At 36.0% G+C, this 21,254-nt stretch overlaps 1 protein-coding gene across 5 annotated transcripts in view; it reads left to right on the top strand.

The window, feature by feature from the left end:
• The window catches only part of CASK (calcium/calmodulin dependent serine protein kinase), a 199,519-nt gene that overhangs the window by 177,693 nt on the left and 572 nt on the right, over positions 1–21,254 (top strand). For 3 of the 5 annotated variants that reach the window (XM_090123585.1, XM_031594591.2, XM_090123599.1), the window contains 8 exons: positions 178–246; positions 1,599–1,634; positions 4,595–4,791; positions 6,032–6,147; positions 10,410–10,490; positions 10,584–10,664; positions 13,648–13,850; positions 16,060–16,143. In XM_090123585.1, coding sequence (XP_089979711.1) covers positions 178–246; positions 1,599–1,634; positions 4,595–4,791; positions 6,032–6,147; positions 10,410–10,490; positions 10,584–10,664; positions 13,648–13,850; positions 16,060–16,143 — 867 coding nt within the window. The remainder of the gene's footprint in view (positions 1–177; positions 247–1,598; positions 1,635–4,594; positions 4,792–6,031; positions 6,148–10,409; positions 10,491–10,583; positions 10,665–13,647; positions 13,851–16,059; positions 16,144–21,254) is intronic. The other 2 variants (XM_031594593.2, XM_031594594.2) reach the window with 2 other exon arrangements.

Here is a 21,254-nt window from a genome sequence, read left to right on the forward strand (position 1 = left end):
AAACGTGAATCTCAAACTATGAACGAACTTCAGATTTACACAGTAGTGTGGAAAGTTTCATAGACAAAGCAGCTAAACAAATGGTTATAAGGCTGTGGATGTAACTGTTCTTTTAAAAATTTATCTGTGTTCCTGTGATAGTGTTGTGTTGTTAATGAACCTTGTGTCTTATTTCAGAGAGATTCCCCCTCTACATCCAGACAGTCCCCAGCTAATGGCCATAGCAGCACTAACAATTCTGTTTCGGTAAGATTTCCAGTTCCACACAGAGAGAGTGTGAAAGTTTTGTTGGTGCTCATCTGCCATTACTGTTATACTTATCATGTGGTCAGTGGAAAATTTTGTCCTTCTGATAGAACCGACGTTATTACTTATGTAACCCCCCATTTTCGTTTTCTGAGAGTTTTTTTTTTCCAACATATTCTTCTCATTAAAGGCCATACAGTGAGTTAAATGTTAATAACTGTAATGTGACACTTTGGTTAGTCTTAAGTCATAGTTAGCAATATCCTCAAAGCTAAGAAAAGGTTTCAAGTGGAAGTCTTATTTCCATCCCAAACTTCAGAAGCAGTGTTTGAAGAAAAAGTAACTGTGCAGTTGATACATCAAGACCTGTTAGACTCCATAAGCTTTGTGTTTTGAGCGACCTCTGGAACGTGTACTGGTTTCCGCTATCTGAGTTAATGAATTGGTGTGCCCTCTGCTGTTGTGGTACGTGCACATACTTTGTGAAAGACAAGCCTTGGCTGGATATGAAAAGCAAAAGGCTTTAAATTGCACTACGAACCAAGCTACTATCATCACATCTTTAACACAAAGTACTTCCTGTTTCATACATATCCAGGTAGAAAGGTGCTGTTATCTCCTGTTTTTCTGATGTATAGTAGTGTTGAAATTTGTGTTGTTTACCATTTGTCATTGTTCAGACCAATGTAGTAACTGTACCTGCAAGTTCCCTTAGTAAGAGTGCTGTCAATATCATAAGTCATGGAACTAGCTAAAAAAAAATTTAAAAATTGAGTAACTAGTCCTCTAATTATTAATAAAATTACAGCATTACACCTGAGAAATGATTTGCCACAAGGTAAAGTACTTATTGATTAATATAATGAGAAATAATTGTGTGGATAAAAAAAATTAAGAAATTTCTGTGAATTAAATAAAAATAAAACTACTAGTTATAATCTTACTCTTCGGTGCAATTTATTCTTAACCATAAAATTTATTTTAACCATTAATTTATTATAGTCATACTTTGTCTTTTAAAAACAAGATGAAATATTAAGTGGGAAAGGCATTCATATAAAGAGCCTCTTTCACTTGACAGTGCTTTTGTGTTGAAGATGCTGAATTGTATATTAAAAAGCACATTCTCTATCTGCTTAAACTATTTACCTGCTTTCTTCAGCTTGCTGCTAAACAGCCTGAGTTTGATTTTTCTTTAAGAAAAAGGTTTTTCTAAAAACGGGTCAATGCTTTATACTTTTGTCTGACTTACCACTTTACCGTAATGTAGTATGAATCACTAACAAATGGTGTTGTATGCTCTTAACAAGTAAAATGAAAATTTCTTTTCCTGGGTTGGCTTTATTCTGCAGGACTTGCCATCGACAACACAACCGAAAGGACGACAGGTGAATAGCTATCCTCCATGGGAATGTATAAATTTAGTTGCTAGTGAACATCCCTGCTTATCTTTTTCCCCTCATGTTCTGTATGTGCTGAACTAAAACATTTTAGCTTTGAAAATGTGTGTGGTTTTTTTTGTTTCATTTTTCTTTTTAACTAACTCATTTGTTTGTGGCTAATTCAAAAAAGCATTTTTTTCATGTGTCTGTATATGCAAGAGGTATAAACTCATTTTAAATTTAATATGATATGTTGCGTAGGCAAGATGTGACTTATGCAGATTTTCATCTTAGAAAAGGCTCAGTGTTGTGTTTTAACTGAAATGAAGGGCAAGTGCATAATAATCTAAAACACAAAGTTTCTATGTCTTGAGTTGATTTATTATTAAATATTAACATTAACAAAGCTTTTTCAAAGAGGACAGTTTGTATTAAGAGCTGGTAAGTCTGCAGATATTATATTTTCAGTCCTAAAGCGCAGATTCACAGACCAAAAAAAAGATCTTCCAACCAGAGGGTGTGGATTCAACCTCTTATTTATGTAATAGTTTTTATTGCAGTTCCATTCAGAAGAGTCAGTGGACCCCATAAGCTGTTGTCTTTGAGAATCTTTTTGTGCGTTTTTCTAGTTATGTTGTTTGGAATACTTATTGCAAGAATATATTTTCCACACTTCATTTCCTGTTATTAAAGCTTACAGCTATATAGTTCTTTCAGCTTTCAGTTGAAATGAAATTTCAGAAGACAACTTCGGGCCACCTGAATGTAGGGAAAGCTCCTTGGAGGACCTTTCAAGCCATTGTGTTAGGTTTTGTTTTTCCTCTCATTAGGTAATTTTCCCAGGAGAGGGGAGTTTATTCAAAACAATATCAGAATAATATTGTCCCTTATACTTGTACCATTCATAGTTACCCTTTTCTTCAAGTTTCTTTTCCCTCTGCACCAGTGTATTTCTCTGGTAGCCTGTCATTCCTGGTATAGCAAGGGCTGGGATAACAGATAAACCAGTATAAATAAGGAAGTGTGTGATGTTTTATGAGCAACTAGTCTTTAGATGGAGACTTAGTAGATAATGACCCAAACTGCAGCAGGAACTTGAAAAGCATGGAAAAGTTTTGACACAGTAAAAATGCTGGTCACTTTTCTAGACCTATATTAGATTAGGTTGAGGTAAAACAGGGAAATAGTTCAATACTGATAACTTCATAGAAAGCCGGTAACCAAGAGAACTTTGTTTTAAAATATCCATTTTTTTCTTGTGGAAAAAAAGAGCTTGGGTGCTGATCTGAAGTCACACGCTCAATACATAGTATGACAAAGGTCAGATTGGAAACATTAGAAGTGGAGTTTTGTTTTAATGTTCCCATCCATTGCTCTCTAAACAGATAAAAATTCAGGTACACTGAAATTTACAACTGGTCATCGTAAGTCGATGTATGTTGGGTAACAGATTAGGTTACTATATAAATTAACTTTTTTGAGTGCTGTGAGTAGTGCCATAGCTGCAGATTTCTGAGTAAAGATTTAAAAGTGCTGCAGTTTAAATGAAGGATATTACATTGCAGTATAAAACTGTTTTCTTTTAATCTGGTCAATTTTTAGTAAGAAAATCAGCAGTTGAGTATACATGACTGCCAGAGTCCCTGTAGGGTGATGTTTGTTTATGAACTCTAGAAATTATCCAATTATCTATTTTGGGCATCATGTTCTGATTTTAAGATCCTCATTAGACACATTAGGGCTATAATTTTTCAGTGATTGAAACCTCCCTAGCACACAAAGCAGGGATTTGTACATTATTTTAAAACATGAAGTCCAAATTCCTTCTGTTAATATTCCTTGGAGAATAACTCATTCCGGTCATTATTATTGTGACAGTACAGGAGAGATGTGGACTGTTGGAGCACATCAGAGGAGGGCCACAAAAATGACCCAAGGGATGGAACGGCTCTGCTACAAGGACAGGCTGAGAGAGCTGGGGCTGTTCAGTCTGGAGAAGAGAAGACTCCAAGGAGAACTGAGAGCAGCCTTTCCAGTATCTAAGGGTAGCTTTAAGAAGGAAGAGGACAGGCTCTTACACAGGGTCTGTGGTGATAGGACAAGGGGAAATGGTTTCAAAATAAAGAAGGGGGTTTAGATCGGATACAAGGAAGAAGTTTGTTTACAGTAAGGGTGGTGAGACACTGGCACAGGTTGCCCAGAGATGTGCTGGGTGCTCCGTCCCTGGAGACACACAGGGTCAGGCTGGATGGGGCTCTAAACAACCTATGTAGCCATAGGTGTCCCTGTTCATTGCAGGGGAGTTGGACTAGATGGCCTTTAAGGATCTCTTCAAACTCAAAAGACTCTACGATTCTGTGATTGATATGGGACTAGATTTTTACTGAAATCCTGTATGGAGAATTCCCAGATTCCACCCAAGTGACTAAATGCCATAGGCCCAACACTAGATTTCTATTTAATTTTTTAAAATGTGGTATTAATTTTTCAGTGTAAATTCTAATGATCAATAATGTAGCCTAGACCCTTTGTATTATCCAATAACATTTCTCATCATACACATTTTAAAATATACCTTGGAACTTCAGTTGGAAATCGAAACAGTTCAAATTATAAGCTGTTGGTTTTCAGTCTAAAATGATTTACAATAATTAATACTGAGTTGAAGGACCCTATCCATTTATTATAGATCTGCATAAAGTCTTCAGAAGCATACTTTCATTTTTGCTGTTTGAATTTTACAGTACATAGAAGACATGAGCTTGCAGAATAATATCATGTGTCTCCATTATTGGCTGTTTTTTTTTGCTTCATTTTCAACTATCACTTATGCTTTTACCCTTCTGTTTCTTCCTTTGCTTGTTGCAAACAGTGTATGTAGTGTACATGCACCCATTTTCACCTACTTCTCTTAATATTGTACCAGTAATAATATGGCAGCATCTTTTATAAACTCTCCTTTGTAGATATATGTAAGAGCACAGTTTGAATATGATCCAGCAAAGGATGACCTCATTCCTTGCAAAGAAGCTGGCATCAGATTCCGAGTTGGTGATATTATCCAAATCATTAGCAAAGACGATCACAACTGGTGGCAGGGTAAACTGGAGAACTCCAAAAATGGTACTGCAGGTCTTATTCCTTCTCCCGAACTTCAAGAATGGTATGACTTGTATTTTCTATTAAAAAGAGTTTAGTTTTGCTTGTATTTTTGTCCTTCATGTTTGTCATTGTTGTACAGCTAATTTTGGTGTAATCTTTCCTTTAAAAAAAAAAAGTCTATATTGCTTCTGTTCCTGTGGCTTTGATTTTTTTTTTTTTCCTCACATCTGCATAATGGTAAGAGTTGCATGTAATATCGTATGTTTACACCTGTTTTATAAACATTACTTGCGCTTTCTGGTGCACTTTGGGAAACTAGAACTGAAGACTGAATACAAATCATTTATATAAGCCATCAGATCTGTTCAGATCTGTTTCCCCTTCAGATTCTGAACACTTCTCACTGGTACTGCTTAAGTGCAAGTGGTGCTGGAATGAGGTAGTAGCTAACTGTCAAGCATTAAAGGAGTTGGAGGTTTTTCTCCCCTTTTCCTTTTTCAGGTGAAAGCCAAATAGAAGAAAGAAATCACAGTGTAGAAACATAGGAAGAACAGATTAAATGAACAGCAGTGGCACCCATTTCCACAAAAACAGTGCAGAGCACTTAAACAACCTCTTGCAGAACCTATTTAGCAAATGTTTTAAATTTATCAGCACAAGCTCTGGCAAGTAAGTCTTGGAGCATGAATGTTAGGACCGTAACTTAGGGAAATTTATTGGTGTGGAAAATCTACCTCAAAATGTTTCACACAAGATCTGCTGTGTAAAGAATTAGTGTGCTCTAAAGGGTTTAACAGCACCTGTATCACCTCTGCTGTCTAAGGGAAATTCTGCTACAATAAAAACAGAGGCAGGTAGCCATTTCATTGCATCTTTTGCAAGCCCTAACATATGGGAGAGACTGATATACACTGGAATAGAAATATATGCAGTACTTCATCCTAAAGGTCAACCTCAAGACATTTCCTCAACACATTTGCGTTGAGCTTTAGAATACAGCACCCCTTCTGGACTTTGCTCTTTCAGTCTGGTCTACTGCACTGGTCTACAGTCATTTTAGTAGCTACCGTTCCTCCCATGCTCCAGTGAAAGTGACCTTTTATGATCAACCATTAAGAATATTATTTATATTAAAATATATCAGCATATAAGTGCATTTAAGTCATTAAAAAAAAAAGTTTGGAAAAGTCTTACTGTGCTCTTGTGCTATTAAACAGCCTTATTTTTCTAATTCATCATGCATGACATTTTTAAAATATAGTTATTACAACTTTTTTTTTTTTTTTCACTCCGTATGCCAGGCGGGTTGCTTGTATTGCCATGGAGAAGACCAAACAGGAACAACAGGCCAGCTGTACGTGGTTTGGAAAGAAAAAAAAGCAGTACAAAGATAAATATTTGGCAAAGCACAATGCAGGTAGGAAAAAAAAAGCAAGTATATTTATAAAGAGGTTAAAATCTTTACAATCTAAACCTTGCCATTAAGTGTTCAGCTGGCACTATTAACCTAATCAGTGACTTGCAAAAATGGAAATTAAATTTTAATTATGCCAACAACATTCTGTTTGTACTTTGCTGTTTAAACTATATAGCTGAGGCAGTTAGAAGCAGGCTGAAGCAGTTAGAAGTGTGCTGCAAGAAAACAAATGCATCATCATATATCCTACAATGATTTTACAGTTGTTTTTTTTGTTGTTGTTTTTATGTTTAAACAAGTACTAGAAACCAACAGGACATGAATTTTACAATCAGATACACTACTGTGTACTACAGAACACTTTTCACTAGCATTCTTGTTGGTGTGTGTTTGTAGTTATAGATTATGTATGTGAAAACATTGTGAAAGGACATTTTTCTTGAACTCCTACAGCTGCAAGCATAAGAGTCATTGTGTAGTCAGGCTGTTATTTTACAGCTAACAAATCTGACCAACTGGAAGTCTTGCAGTGATTTCTGCCTGAATCCTGATTTTTGAATTTCTGTCTAAACTGCTGAAAAATTGAGTTATTGTGAAAGAGATAGAAATCTGTATTTTTGCTTTTTTCTTTATCTGTACAATCTGTGTGTAGAATCAGAACTCATAATATTTCTGTACTACAGAACTTACATTAAGAGTTACTTGAAAATAAAATGTATGAAAGTCAAAGATCAATAATTATCATGTATACTCTTAATTCACGGTCACATTTAAGATATTCACATTCAAATATAAAATTACCTGAAACCTGTTTTGCATTGTCTCTAAATATTTAATTAATGATGGAAATAGAGATTGAAAGCTTAACTGGTTTACTTTCTTTTGCTGGCTTCCCATCGTGGTTGTTTTAATGTTTCCGCTTCACTGAGTAACACTAAACCATGTTTTACTAATCATGACCTTATTAGAAACTGTTGCGAATGAACTGGATTTTATCACTTACACTCTTTGACAGTGCTCACTTTAAATTCTTACCACTTGCTCCCATCATACATTTCCACAGCATGCTACTCCCTTCAGTTGTGCCAGTATAACTTTGCATGGTCTTGCTGTTAACTGGACTAGCTGAAGAACAACCTAACAAAAAACACTTTTTCTTTAGAACGGACAAGTTTCATAGTACAATTCACAAATGCAACGGTGTAGTTAATAATGTCAGTGTGACTACACATGGCTTGCTGCAAAGGGATGAGTATGTCCAATACATTGAGCTAATTTTGTTCCTGAAGGCTTCGTATCAATTAAATCCTCATCAAAGGAGGGTAATATACAGACATCACTATTTTGATGAGAGGGGGGCATTTTGGGGAAGGTTGACAAACATTTGATTGCATGATTTGATGGCCTTAGTGCTTGCCCATGGTAGTGCTTTTGGAAACTTTGCAGAGTTTGCCAAAAATTAGAAACGTTAAATTTGAAGAGGTCATAATTATTTAGAAACGTTCTTGCCCTTCCTCCTGAAAAGTCAAAAAGTTAATCAAACTGGGATTAATATTTCAGTTAGCAACTTTTATTGGTCGTTGTATCCTTCAGGTACTAAAATTGATGCCAATAACACTCCAGGGATTTAAAAAGTATGTAAATTTTAAGATGAACTTAATACTGAATTTACCTTCTCTAAAATATCACAGATGGTATTGTTAGCGAGAAATATTGCAACATTACTTTTTGCAGATTTTATGTGTGTGTTTCAGAATTAAAAACATATGTTCAGAAAGTATATTCTCCTTCATAAGAAAAATAAGTCATCCAATTTTTCTTTCCTCCATACTTGATAATAGAACAGCATGTCCTTCAAGAGATATCTTCTTGATCATACTTCTTATCATGTAAAATCTGTTTGGAACCAAGAGCTACAGAAAAAAAAAAATCATTTTAAGATTCATTAGCATTTCTATAAACGCTCCAGAGATTATCTCTAGGGATATACTGCAGTGATATTTACATTTTTAAAAAATTTTTCTGAAATGATATTGCAGGACTTCATAAAAGAACACTCTTCAGAACATACTAGAACTATGCGTCATATTATGCATAATGTAGAAAATTGCCAAGCTTTTATAAAATATGTTTATCATTTCTTAATGTGATTTATTTGCCTTGTGTTTAGACTACTGCATGGTAAAGTTTATTTTGTGCATATACTTTTTATTTTACTAATATATTACAAGCCATATCTCAATGACCCCTGTACATTTTTCATGCTGTCTTACTCCCAATGGCCTCTGTGCATGTAAGTAACCTGTCAAGTGACAATGCCTCTTTATTTGCTTCTTACTGTTTCCTTTCAAGAACTCCTTTTTTTTATTAGCTAGTAACACAGGAGCATTAAAAGTTCAGTCTTTAAATGTATCCCGTATTCCTTGTTTCTTGTGTATATTTTAAAAATATTCATTTTCTTTTGTGCTTGAAAACCCTACAATCATTAGGTAACTCCATGTAGACTGAGACGTATCTTCTTCATGCTACTAATTTTGTGATGAAGGCATTAATACGTACCATTTCTGTTGTTTGCTCCTGTTGTCTGTATCTAACATAACATGGTTTTGTTCAAGAAGAAAATAAAGGATTGACCTTTTTTAATGGGAGAAGACAACTTTCCCAGTAGATAGTTAGAATGGTAGAACTGTTTAGCATGTTGTAGATCTTTGTATCTTTCTGATATGAAATGAATTTAGTTAATTTAGACAGTGCAAAGTTGCAGAAATGAAGCATTCCATATTTGTAGTTTGTGGAAAGGAAGAAAAATATGACTAACTTCTTGCTTGTTTTATCTTGTAATATTTGGGGAAAGGTTGAAAGAGGTTTTTCTTCATCATGAAGTGCAAAATGCTTCAAAGGAACATAGGAAGTTTTCAAATGCGTATCTTTTCAAGTCCTTAAAGAGTCAAGTATCTCAATTGACTGATTTGTAGTTTGACTAAATTAAAGTAATTGTACTTTTTTTCTGGGGTAGAAGCAGTGCCATTGGATTTAACATCTGCCCTATAAAAAGAAATATATTAAGTAAACCCTTTGTTGCTTTGACTTTAGTACAAAACATGTGCTTTCTGGTAGGCTCTACAGTCAGAATGTCTCCAGACCACTGAAGTTGGTGACAACTGGAGAAAGCAAAAACAATCTCCTTCCCCTGTCTACTTACCATAGGGGTTTTGGACCATGAGAAGCAAGAGAAAAATGAGGAATATATCCAGATTTTTGGATATGTAAAAAAAGACGGACAGGTTGTAGTTCAAGTGAATACACCACCTTGGGACTTGGAAAAACTCAAAAATGTCATACTTAAGATGCAGTCTCTCCCTTCTATTTACAATGCACACAAGTACAGACTCTTGCAAGTTACTCTGTTCCTAACTGCTGATTGCTCTAATCTTTAAAAATGTGGTCAACTGCCTCCTGGCTTTTTTTTTTTTTTTTTTTTTTTAATCAATATTCTGCAAAAACAAGCACAGATCTTGCTGGGCAGAGTAAGAAGTTGTTTTTATGAACAAAACTTGATTTGTCAATCATTACTTATCTTGGCAATTCACAATAGATTGATAGGCGTGATGGAATTAATTCACTGCAGTTGAAATCATTTCTGAAATAATACTTTTACAATTTTTCCCTAAATATGGTGGAGGTTCTTTTATGTAATGTCATCACTTTTTGTTCTATCCAAAGTTTTAAAAGCATGTCAATTTAACTAGCACGTGTGTTGAAAGAGAACTCTAATTACAGTTAATGTGGTAGTTGCTTTGAAGAAGAAATATCACAAAGAATTAACACTCAAAAATCACAATTACTCAAAGATCTTGTTAAACATGAATATGAAAGTATTCTTATTGTCAGTGTAAATAGATGTTCTCATACTGTATTCGTGTTGGTCACTGTCTACAGATTTTCTTTAGCATTGCTACTTCTTAGGAATGCAAATGTGAATAGCATGCCATTTTAGCTGATTTTTGTGGTCTGCTGAATACTGCATGAAAGGACATGCAAATTTTCCTGAGCATTTCAGTAGCTGTGTTATTGCTTTTTAACAGTTTTCTTAATGGACACTTTTCTTGAAATTACATAATGAAATGGTTTTATTTTCCGTAACATATTGCTTTGTATTGTGAATCTAACACTTGCTAAAATGACAGTTTGTAGCATAATTAATTATCATCCTTAATATGCCTTTTTTTCTTATCCCTCTGGGGGTTTCTTTTGTGTTTTAGTGTTTGATCAATTAGATCTCGTCACATATGAAGAAGTAGTAAAACTGCCAGCATTCAAAAGGAAAACACTAGTCTTACTAGGTAATTCTGAGTTATTATTCTGAATATAACAGCATATTTTTTAACCCCTTGTGGTGGAAAACTAATAAATGATTTTTTTGTGTTGTGGATTAGGTGCACATGGTGTTGGAAGACGACACATAAAAAACACACTCATCACAAAACATCCGGACAGATTTGCTTACCCCATTCCTCGTAAGTAGCAATGTTCAGTGTAGTGCAAAATTGTATGTAGTGTCCTTGACAGCAGTCCCATTATAGTACTACACATCTCCAGTTTTACTGAGATTAATCTTTTGTTAAGGAAGAGTGAATTGTGAAAGGGCTGGGAGTATTTCTTGCTTTGTTTCTTCAGAGAAGAGATGTAGTGAGTAACACTATTTCTGCACTGAATGTTTCTTAGTATTCACAAAATTTATTAAGAAGGAAGACAAAAACATTGTTCATTTTCCTGTGTTAGTTTCACATTTACAGTTGAGTTAAGAATGAAACAGCCATGAGGCTAAAAAATTTGTTTAATTCCCATGAGAAGAAAAATCTACTAGATTTAGAGGAAAACTTTAAGGTGTACCTTGTCTAAGTGTCTTAATATTAAAATAACTCTCAAATTCCCAGAGATGACAATAAGAAAAAGAAAATGCAATTAACTTCACAGCTCACCAAATGGGTTGTTACCAAGAGCACAGGGGCATTTTTCCTTCACGGAAGTCTCAGCCAGTTCCATAGCAGGAACTGTATATTCTACTACATTATTTGTTGGAGATGCAGCCTTTTCCCTCAAGCTTAGGCATTCTAAAACATGCTCATCTATGGTTGTTTTTTTTTTTAGATTAGCTAAATCTGCTCACTCTTGTTTGAGGCTGACTTCAGAAACTATAGGAAAACAGGAAATGTGTATTCCATTACAAAGATCTGAAGCAAAAAGTAATAAATGTTTTAAATGTACCTTTCACCCAGGTTCTCTCAAGTACTATGTGTATTGTTCTGGGGAGGCAGAAGCTGAAATATTTACTTTGTGTTCAAATTCATTTATAAAACGGGCTCATATATGCTATGAAGACCATACCTTGGATTGCCTGCATTAGGTTCCTACCCTGTGGAAGCATTTAAATTGTTTCACTGATTATATAAGAAAACTGAAGAGACTAGCTGGAAATCAGAGTGCAGTCCAGAGTGCTTAAGCATCATTCTAATGTTTTGATAACTGTTTTAGACATCATTTAACCTTCAGCCCCACTTCAGAAGAGCAGTGGTTTGTGTTAGCTCCTGTGTCATACCTGATCGGACTGCATGGATGCATCAGATTTAAGGCACATTTAGGATATTTAACATAGTACTTTATGTTCGTGTTTAGGGACCTAAATTAATCCCTTATTTTAGCTATCTGAAATAAATCATGTAAAATACGTCACACACTTTAATTATGATGGGGACCTCACCTGTGTTTCAGCTGACTGGGTAATTGAATTCATTCTCTTCAGCTCTCGGGGACAGATTCTTACGGCATTTTCTTCAATCTTTTGAAAAACCGTGGTAAGAGTAGGTAACTCCTGAGGTGGGCTGTATGTTGTATGTAGTATTTAGCAGCATGCATTATGGAAAAATGACCTAGCTACTGAAAACTTGATCTTAAAGGTCAAAAAGACATGTCACACTGATGGTTTAAGGATTAGTAGGACATATGCCACTTACTATGTAGGTTTGAAGAAGCAGTATATTTGAAAAGTAAGTCATTGTTAGCTAGGTTTTATCTGTCTTGACCACAAACAGCTAGGCCTTCATGGACTTTTTATACTTTCACACTCTGAAGGAAACCACATAAGAATACAAGTGTTAAAAAAAAAAGTTTTAACAAATGTAGACGATTAAACAGTTCTAGTAGACCTGTGACAGCAGTGAGTAGAATAGTGATATTAAAGGTTTTATGTAGTTCATTGTTCTTGAATTCCTTAAAATAAAAACTGATCTATAGTACTGATTTTCAACTTCAGAAAAAACTACCAGTACTGGTAGCAAAATACATTACTAAGTAATCCTCAAAATAGTAATAGACATATTTAAAAATGGAAAATGAGTTCAATCTTTTTAATACTTGGAAATTATGATAAGATTGGATCATCTGAGATCAGATTGCAAAGAAATGTGGTGTTTCATGTGTAGTATTACCAACATAAACATGAGTGGAAAACTGAAAGTAAATCAGTTTGTCAGAGAATATTAAGAGTAGAGATAAGTAAATGTAAGTGTGCCTGTGGGGAAAAGAGAAGCAGATGGCCTACAGAGTCACAGAATGGTTGAGGTCCCTATATGTTGACGTCATGTGTTCCAACCCCTGCTCCAGCAGGGACACCCAGAGCAGGGTGCCCAGGCCCACACCCAGACAGATCTCCAAGGAAGAGGCTCCACACTTGTATTCCATGTCCATGCCTCTCTTGTCCTGGAGAAGCCCAGAGCCGGACTCAGCACTCATGTGGCCCCACCAGTGCTCAGTTATAGGAGAGGGTTCACCTCCTTGTACTTGCTGTCAATATTTTGCCTAATGCAATCCAGGATACTGTTAGACTTTTTAGCAGCAGGAGCAGATCAATGGTTCATGTTCAACTTTTTCCAGCCTTTTGAGATCCCTCTGGATGGCAGCATGACTGACTGTCCTATCACCCACTCCTCCTGATTTTGTGTAATCTCTCACTTGGTGAAGGTGCACTCTGCCCCATCATGCAGATCATTAAAGAAACAGGATTGGACCTAGTATTGCTTCTGGGGTAAAAAAAAGGGCCCTACAGCCTAGGGGATCTTAAGGGAATGGTTTAGAAACTAGAAGAGCAGTGAGATCAGGCCTATTAACCAAGGATGGAGAACAAACTATAGAAGAATAGTCTTGAAAGCAACTAATAGAATCTTACCATCTTCACCGAATAGAGGTTAATTATAACCTTTTGTTCTTCCTTTCTTTTTTTTTCTGTTTTCCACATCCCTTAGTCACCTGCTTTGCCCAACACATCCCTCAGCCTTCCACTTTTCCTAGACCTTATTACTCTGACTCCCCTCAGCTCACACTTCATTGTTCTACATACGAATTAGCAGGCTGTATCATTCAGTGAATAAATATTGATAAATCAATCGATATGCCATGTAAGCCTAGTACTGCTTTTGTGTTAAAAATATATTTTATTTTCAGACACAACCCGACCTCCAAAGAAAGATGAAGAAAATGGAAAAAATTACTACTTTGTATCACATGACCAAATGATGCAGGATATATCAAACAATGAATATTTGGAATATGGCAGCCATGAGGATGCAATGTATGGGACAAAACTGGAAACAATACGGAAGATCCATGAGCAGGGACTAATTGCAATACTTGATGTAGAACCTCAGGTAACTTATTATAAGTAGATGAAAATGGGACTTACCACAAATCCTTCAGTATTATTTTATTGAGATGTATTTATTTTCATCAGTGATTGTATACTGCATAAGACTAGATATGACCAGATCAGTGTCATTATTTTAGAAACTCCTTTCTGTGTTACAGTATTATACTTTTCAAAAGAGAGAAGGACAGAAAATCAGGCTGTCAAGAAACAAAAATCTGTTCATTCGTTATATAAAATCTTCAGTGAAAAATTCTGGTATATTTCCTTTGCAGCATCTGTGTAATTGTGACTTTTAATTCACAGTGATGTACTTGTATGTTTTGTTAAGTGGAACTACATGAATATGGACAGAAGTGATGTCTATATTATACATGCCCGTCAAAGGGAATAGGATGAAAGAAATTAAAACTGTGACCAGTGTTAACTATTTATTTTTGCTTGCTACTTTTTTCTTTGATTCAAAAATTCATGTAAGAACAGAAACAACTGAATTATTTAGCACAGTTCATATAGTGTGCTGATGTAGTACCATTCTGAAAAATAAAATCCTGCATTGAACAGTTTTTGGAGAAAACATTTATCGCTAGCTTAAATGGAGCATCTGTTAAAAGTGAGATCTCTTGATAAACCTTTTCAACTTGGATTGTTCAGAAGCAGTACATACCTCAGAAGCCATTTTAATCATGATTAGAATTTGTAGAATAGTATTTACATTTGGTGACATCCCAACTAATTCACATTTGATAACAGCTGCTTTTCCTGCACTTCTGCCAACAAAGGACAAGGCTCTTTCTTTACCAGCTTCCTCATGCATCTGTCTCAGCTCCTTTATGCCAACATGTCCATTGATAATAGATTAATAATAATGATTAATAACTGGCAATCTGAACACCACTTGCCTGTTTTCCTTTGGTATTCCTAGTTATATGAGTTTCCATGACATTCATATGTGGGGTTTGTCTCTTTTGTTTTGAGGAGCTTAATGGACATACTGAAAGTAATGCCTCCTATTTATTTCTGTGGGCAATCCAACAGATACAAAGAGCAAAATAACACTATTTGATGGAGCAAATTCTCAGCTACAGAACACTTTTCTTTTTTCAACATAGTCACCAGCATTAGCTCTGCATTTTCACCATTGATGAACAAAAGCCTCCATGCTGCATTTATAAAAATCTGCATGGTCGTCTGGAACATGGCTTGTCTTTCTTATCATCGTTATCACTGCTGAAATGCACCACTCACCACTTCACTGTGCTCAGAACCACCATTTGGTATCCATAAATGTCCAGCAAGCATCAATGAGTGCCTCTGGGTTTTGTCAGACCATCCCTCTGCTGCCATCTATCTCACAGCAACAAAATGTAACAGAATATTGCTGAGAAGGTTCAGCCACTACTGCCATCCCACCAAAATCTGCTTCTGATGTTGTGAGCCAAAATAATAAAATAGGAGACATTGCTTTCATATGTCCTCATTGAAACCTCAATGGGTTTCAAGCACCAGAGATTAAAACCTCATTAGGCTGGGAAAAAGGAAGGATTGCTTTTTAAAAAGAAAGCTGATGACCTTTAGTGTTCTCACTTTATTGTCCACTTATTTGAGTTGAGCTAGAGTATATTTAGTTGCTATTCTACGCTTCAGTCTATAGCTTGAAGCAAAGTTACAACTAAGCCAATGTTTTGATAAGAACATTTATTTTTTGCATAGTTCAGGTGCACAGCACAGTGTTTACTGCGTTAATGCTACGCTCACTACCTCTCTTAACTTTTTAAAGACCTCTCATATTTTCATTTGCTTCAGAAAATAAGATAGATAAATAAATAAATATTGAATACAGCTTGCTTTTCTTCCCTTACTTATGGCATCACTTTCTTTTTTCTTTTTTTTTTTTTTTCAAACATAGTGTTAACCGTTTAACTTTTAAATGTAAACAGAATTCTGCACTCTTCCAGACTATCAGAAGAAGGGAACCCTCTCTGAACTTGCAGAAGCTTTCACTGTCTTGAAATTTACTTTAATTATAAATGTATTGTTTGAGTACCAAAAAATTTAAAATAACGCAAGAAGTTAAAGGTTGTGACTCCAGATCAGTGAAAAACAAATAATTGCTGATATAAGTCATGATTTTCTATCGTCTACTTATGTGACTATTTTGACCTTGACTGTTGGGGTATTCTTCTCAAGATTTTTTTTTTCTTTTACCCTAGGCATTGAAGGTCCTGAGAACTGCAGAGTTTGCTCCTTTTGTTGTTTTTATTGCTGCACCTACGATTACCCCAGGCATTAATGAGGTATGGCATCTTACAAATTAATGTCGTATCAGAGACAAAATTTAGGATGGAATTCAAAGATGCAGATATGAGTTTCTTTGTCTGTTGCTAGAGAGATAGAAGGACAGCTGAAGTGCAGCATTATTAAGTCAGTTGAGATATATTCATTCTTTAACAACTGATATTTCTAATTCAGAACATGAATTTCAAGGTAAAGGACCCACATGACATTTTCTAAATATATATATTCTTTTCTTTATTCCCTGCTCTACCTCAAAGCTTCATTTCCAAATCCTTGACAAATCATTAGCACACATATTACTCAGTTAACAAAAGTTACTCAATTCTGAGTTGCAGTGCTAGCACTGCACTACAGTTGGCATGAACTACAGAATGGATTTGCAGTGTCATCCTACCTTTATCTTGTAGTATTTTTTTCTGACCAGCAAATATATATCAGAAATAAGCTTCTTAATTTCAAAAATTGTTCTCTTAAGAATTGAACATAAGCTTTTACCAAAGGGTTACTTGCTTGTGGAGTAATGTTAAGTATTTGTGCAAGTACACATCCTGAACTTCCTACTTAGTTTATGTGGAGTTTCACAGCTGCTACTGATTGCAAAGAGGTTATAATGCAATTCTGCTTTTAGTTCACAACAGGACAAGCAATATTTGTACAAATTCTTGATCTGCTCAGCCATTTTAAACTTCATTACTGGGGTATTTAATTAATTGGATTTAAGCATGAATCTGTTCCAAACCTCCTAGATGTTCCTTTATCACACAGAAGTAAAGTCAGAAGCTCTGTCTTTAACAGCTGTTTCCATAGAAATGTAATTACAGTATCACAAATACTAAACTACAGCAAAACTACAGCATCACTCTAGAGGCTTGCATGAAATAGGGAACAAGTCAAAAATATTTAAATGCAAATAATCATCCTGCAGGGTAAGTGGAGAGCGATAAACACTGGCCTTAAGCTGCAGTTTTACTGGCAGCTGAGGCATTCTCCTAGTTCACTGTTGCTGAAGGGAGTGGTTCTCTCTAGTTTGTTTCTGGACTGGTACTGCCCATCTGCATTGGCCACAGCACATATCAGATCCTTTATTGAGCTACTGTTCACTGCTCTAAATAGGGATTTTGTCAATTTGCAGGCAGCTCAAAAAGGCTCTGACAATCACCAATGCCAGAACAAACGGTGAAAGCATGTAGCCAAGAAAAGAGATGAGAGGGGGAATAAGGATCTTCTCACTTCCACAGCAGTGAAATATATCATATAATGTCTTGTTACATTACCTGATGAATGTCACAACTGTATAAACTGTCTCAGGACATGACAATTAACAATACTAGTGAAGTGACAGTTTGTCTAACTGCTAATGTTGGCATATGCTATAGATCAATATATGATTTTGCAAGAACACTACAAATTTGTATTCCACACAGAATGCCTTTGTGGAGGCAAAGGGCATAGCATCACTTTAAAAATCTAAATATTCTTAGGATGTGTATGTAAATCATTGCACTAAAGTAGTAAGTAGCTGTAGAATTTTGTAATTACCTTATTCTGTTACTCTGTATTTGGTCTATATATGGTCTTTTGCTGCCTCAATCACTTGCCAGCACTATTTATCTTTTAGTCTTCTAACTGTAGGATACAATACAGAGAGATTCGAGGCAATATGTCAAAGAAAATGTTCTTCATGACGTACTGGGAAGAGGATAGAAACGTACTGTTTATAGTAGTGGTGGGGAAATATATTTCTTTGCCTTGGACACATTAATAGAAGTAAGATACTGCATTCTAAATATTTGCATTCATGCCCTAAGAAGTGTGACTTTTTTTTAAGTTCTTGTGCCTGAAGTCACTGTGCACACAGAGATCCTCAGGCATATGAACTGCTGGACTGGGGCCACATTTCAATAGCATCCTAATTTATGAATTAGTTAAACTTAAGGAAAGGGAGGGGGGCAGGAAATGGTAGTAGCAAGAGACTTTACCAAAATATAGTGTCCTATTTTCCAAGATTTTCTCTGCTGCATGAAGAGAGAGATGCAAGTTCTGTCTGCGTATTAACAGCTGTGTGGCAGCAAACAAGATTTCTGAGTGTGTTTTGTATTTCCCATTCATTCTTACTTTTGGAAAGTTTCATGTGCATATTGAGTATCCCTTTCTGCTTATCCTCTTATCCTGCTTTGTTTATTTTACATACATCTTTTAAGAACACTTCTGTAAATGACTGTCCTTTTTTCCCCTTATGCTTTCTTGAATTTCATCTTTGCTTTTTTTTTTTTTTTTTTTCCATTTTCCTGCACTCGTACTAATTGTACATAGCTGCCAAAATGGTGCAGAAAATTGCCTGTAAGTACCAGCTAGGGGCTGACAAGGTAGTTTCGGTTATTTTAGTAGTTTTAGAATGTAGATTTGCTCGTTCACGTTCAACATTACTTTTTGCCATTGGGATAAAAATTTAATACAATAAAGGCTTTAGATACCCGTGCTGTAATAGCTGTAGTAAGAATTATTTGCTAAGAAGAAATGAGAAAGTAAAGTTTCTACTATTAGAGCTGTATATCTGAACATCATGGTAAAAAATCAAAGCAGAGACCTGGTCTTAAAGGTAATTGTCTTGAGATGCTTTAGCCTACTATAGAACACATAAAATACTTCAGTAATCAAGGATCACACAATAGGAATTAATTAGGAAGCAAAATATTACGCTTAATTACTGAATGTGGGATTACATTATCAGCAGTTCTTCAAAGCACAAGACCTATTTGAATCATATAGAAAATCTCAGAGTGTACCCACCTATCTCATCACAAAGAAAATTTAAATTATGTCATTAGTATGGGAAAAGAGAAAGGGGAGAGAGCATATCACGGAACAGCTGAGTAGTTCCTCTCTCCTCTAGTTGTTTTCCATCTTCCCGTTCAGCAGCAAAGAAGAATTATTAACAGGCTCCAGTCTTTTTATTCAAATATTCATTGAGCAATGTGTAACTTCTTTCTCCTTTCCAATAGCTAAAACATACATTTTTCTGAAGAAAATTTTCTCAATTTCTATTGAAATTGAGGAATTTTCTTCTCTTTGAACAAGATTGGCAAATTCTTTGTAAGTTGTTTACAGCCTTACGAGGAAATACAAGTAATCTGTTAACCTGTGCTTTGACTCACAAAGTGGCAACTATTGTCCTATTTACTTTTAAGGGGAGAAAAAAAAAAAAAAGCCCTCAGAGCTAGAGGAGGCTGAAAACATCACTGGCAGCCATTACACATGTGCAAGGGATGTCGTGGGTGACAGTCATGTTTCACTCCTTTCTGTCCCAGGTTTGCCAGAGATTGAAAGAGGATTAGGAAAGCAGACTGAAGGTTAATGATAGGGAAGAAAAGTCTCTTCCAGATCATGAACACACTGCAACTGGTCCTATATGTAGTACCTGTTACATAAGAACTGACAGTAGAAGAAGAGGCAGACATTCTGCTCCCTTCTGTGAAATTAATGAAGTTGTAGCCGTTTGTTCGTCTGTTCAGTTATCTGAACATTTTGGTAAATATCTTATTCCTTGGCACTATTGAGAGCACAGCAATTATTCTTCTTGAGAATATTCTGGGATCTTCACTGTCAAGACTTAATTAAGAAATGTTAAGGAAATTGACAAGAACAGCACGCTGCTTTTTTCTAAGAAGTGCCAAGCTTTGCTATAGGTGCATGGTGCTCCATAAAAGGAGCATGCCCTATGCAGAAGTGTGTGGGAGAAATATTTGGCTGACCTTGAATGAGGTCTTAAGTGATTATCAGATGGAGGTCACATTCACACCCCATCTGGGGCTGCAGCTTCAGAAAGAAGCAGAACTGTAACTTGGCTCAGAAGGCATCCTCCGGAAGCGGTTGGTTTCTTGGTGTCGGGGAAGGAGAACTGTCTCAACACAGGTTATTCCCAGAGGATCTGAAAGCCACCATTTCACAGCAAAATGTTGCTATAGCTATAAATGCTTGGGAAGTTCAAACAAAACACACACACACAAAAAAAAAAAGCAAGGTGTGGAAGGGGGTATCTCATATTAGGTGGATACAATTCCATTCCCAAAATAATTTCTTGTGAAGCTGGCTATAGACACTGTTTCTATCTTACAGCCAAGAACTGTTTCAGTAAACTGTATCCCAGTTGATTGAGCAAGTAGGGTGACAGTGTAGGGTGACTAGTACAACAGGAGTCTGTGCTGTTCATAGATGGCTTAATTCCATTTTGACTCCAAATGTGGGGAGGTAAGGAATTCATGTGGCCATTTCAAAGTTCCTAAAAGCAGGAAATTATTCTTTTAATTTAGTAGGGAATTTGCAGGAAGGGAATTTGGGCATATAACATGATGACTGCAAGACCCTAGCGGAAAGCCTTCTGCAGTCTCTCAGAAATGCAGGCCCAGCTAGTAAGCCCACTATAGTAGTACTGCTAGCTACAGAGAATTAGGCATTGCACCTACCAAACTGGCAGAAGTTAATCCCATAAGAAATGGACACAAAGCCAGGGGAAGTACTGACCTTGAGGTGGCTGACCCTTCTCAAGTATGAACTGTGGGATTGGCTCTTCAGTACAACGTGCTGAGAGATGCCAGAAGTGATATAGGAAATACTGAAATAGGAACTGCTGGGCAACATGGAGTGAGAACTTCCTCATCCGCAAATGGTGGTTAAAGAAAGTAAACCCAGAAGACTGATGTTGAACAGTGAATTGTTACCAAAACTGGGAACAGCTGATACTTGACAAAATACCCTATCCTGTTGCTTGTGCTCTTACCTGGACATAGGTCACGTAGCTTGAATTTGTGCACTTTGTTTGTTTAACTCACGTATGGTCTCTTTAGCTCCATATCTGTGCTGCTTTTATTAGCTTTCATCCTTGCCTTTTTAGTTCTAGACTTGTCTTTTGTCTCAAGTAACGTCAATAAATGACTTGTGTTTGAATGTCAGCTTCAAGACAGAAACTGTAATTTCTTACTTGTAATTTCCAGAGAATTAGGCAGGGTCTCTGGACCACTTATGCTTTTTTGCCTGCTTTCTTCTCTGTAAGCAACAGCTGGAAAACTGTCATAAAGTAGAGGAAACGATCCGACTTACCTCTCCCATTTCC

The sequence above is a fragment of the Phasianus colchicus genome, chromosome 1, assembly GCF_987193195.1.
Source record: "Phasianus colchicus chromosome 1, bPhaCol1.hap1.1, whole genome shotgun sequence".
NCBI lineage: Eukaryota > Metazoa > Chordata > Aves > Galliformes > Phasianidae > Phasianus > Phasianus colchicus.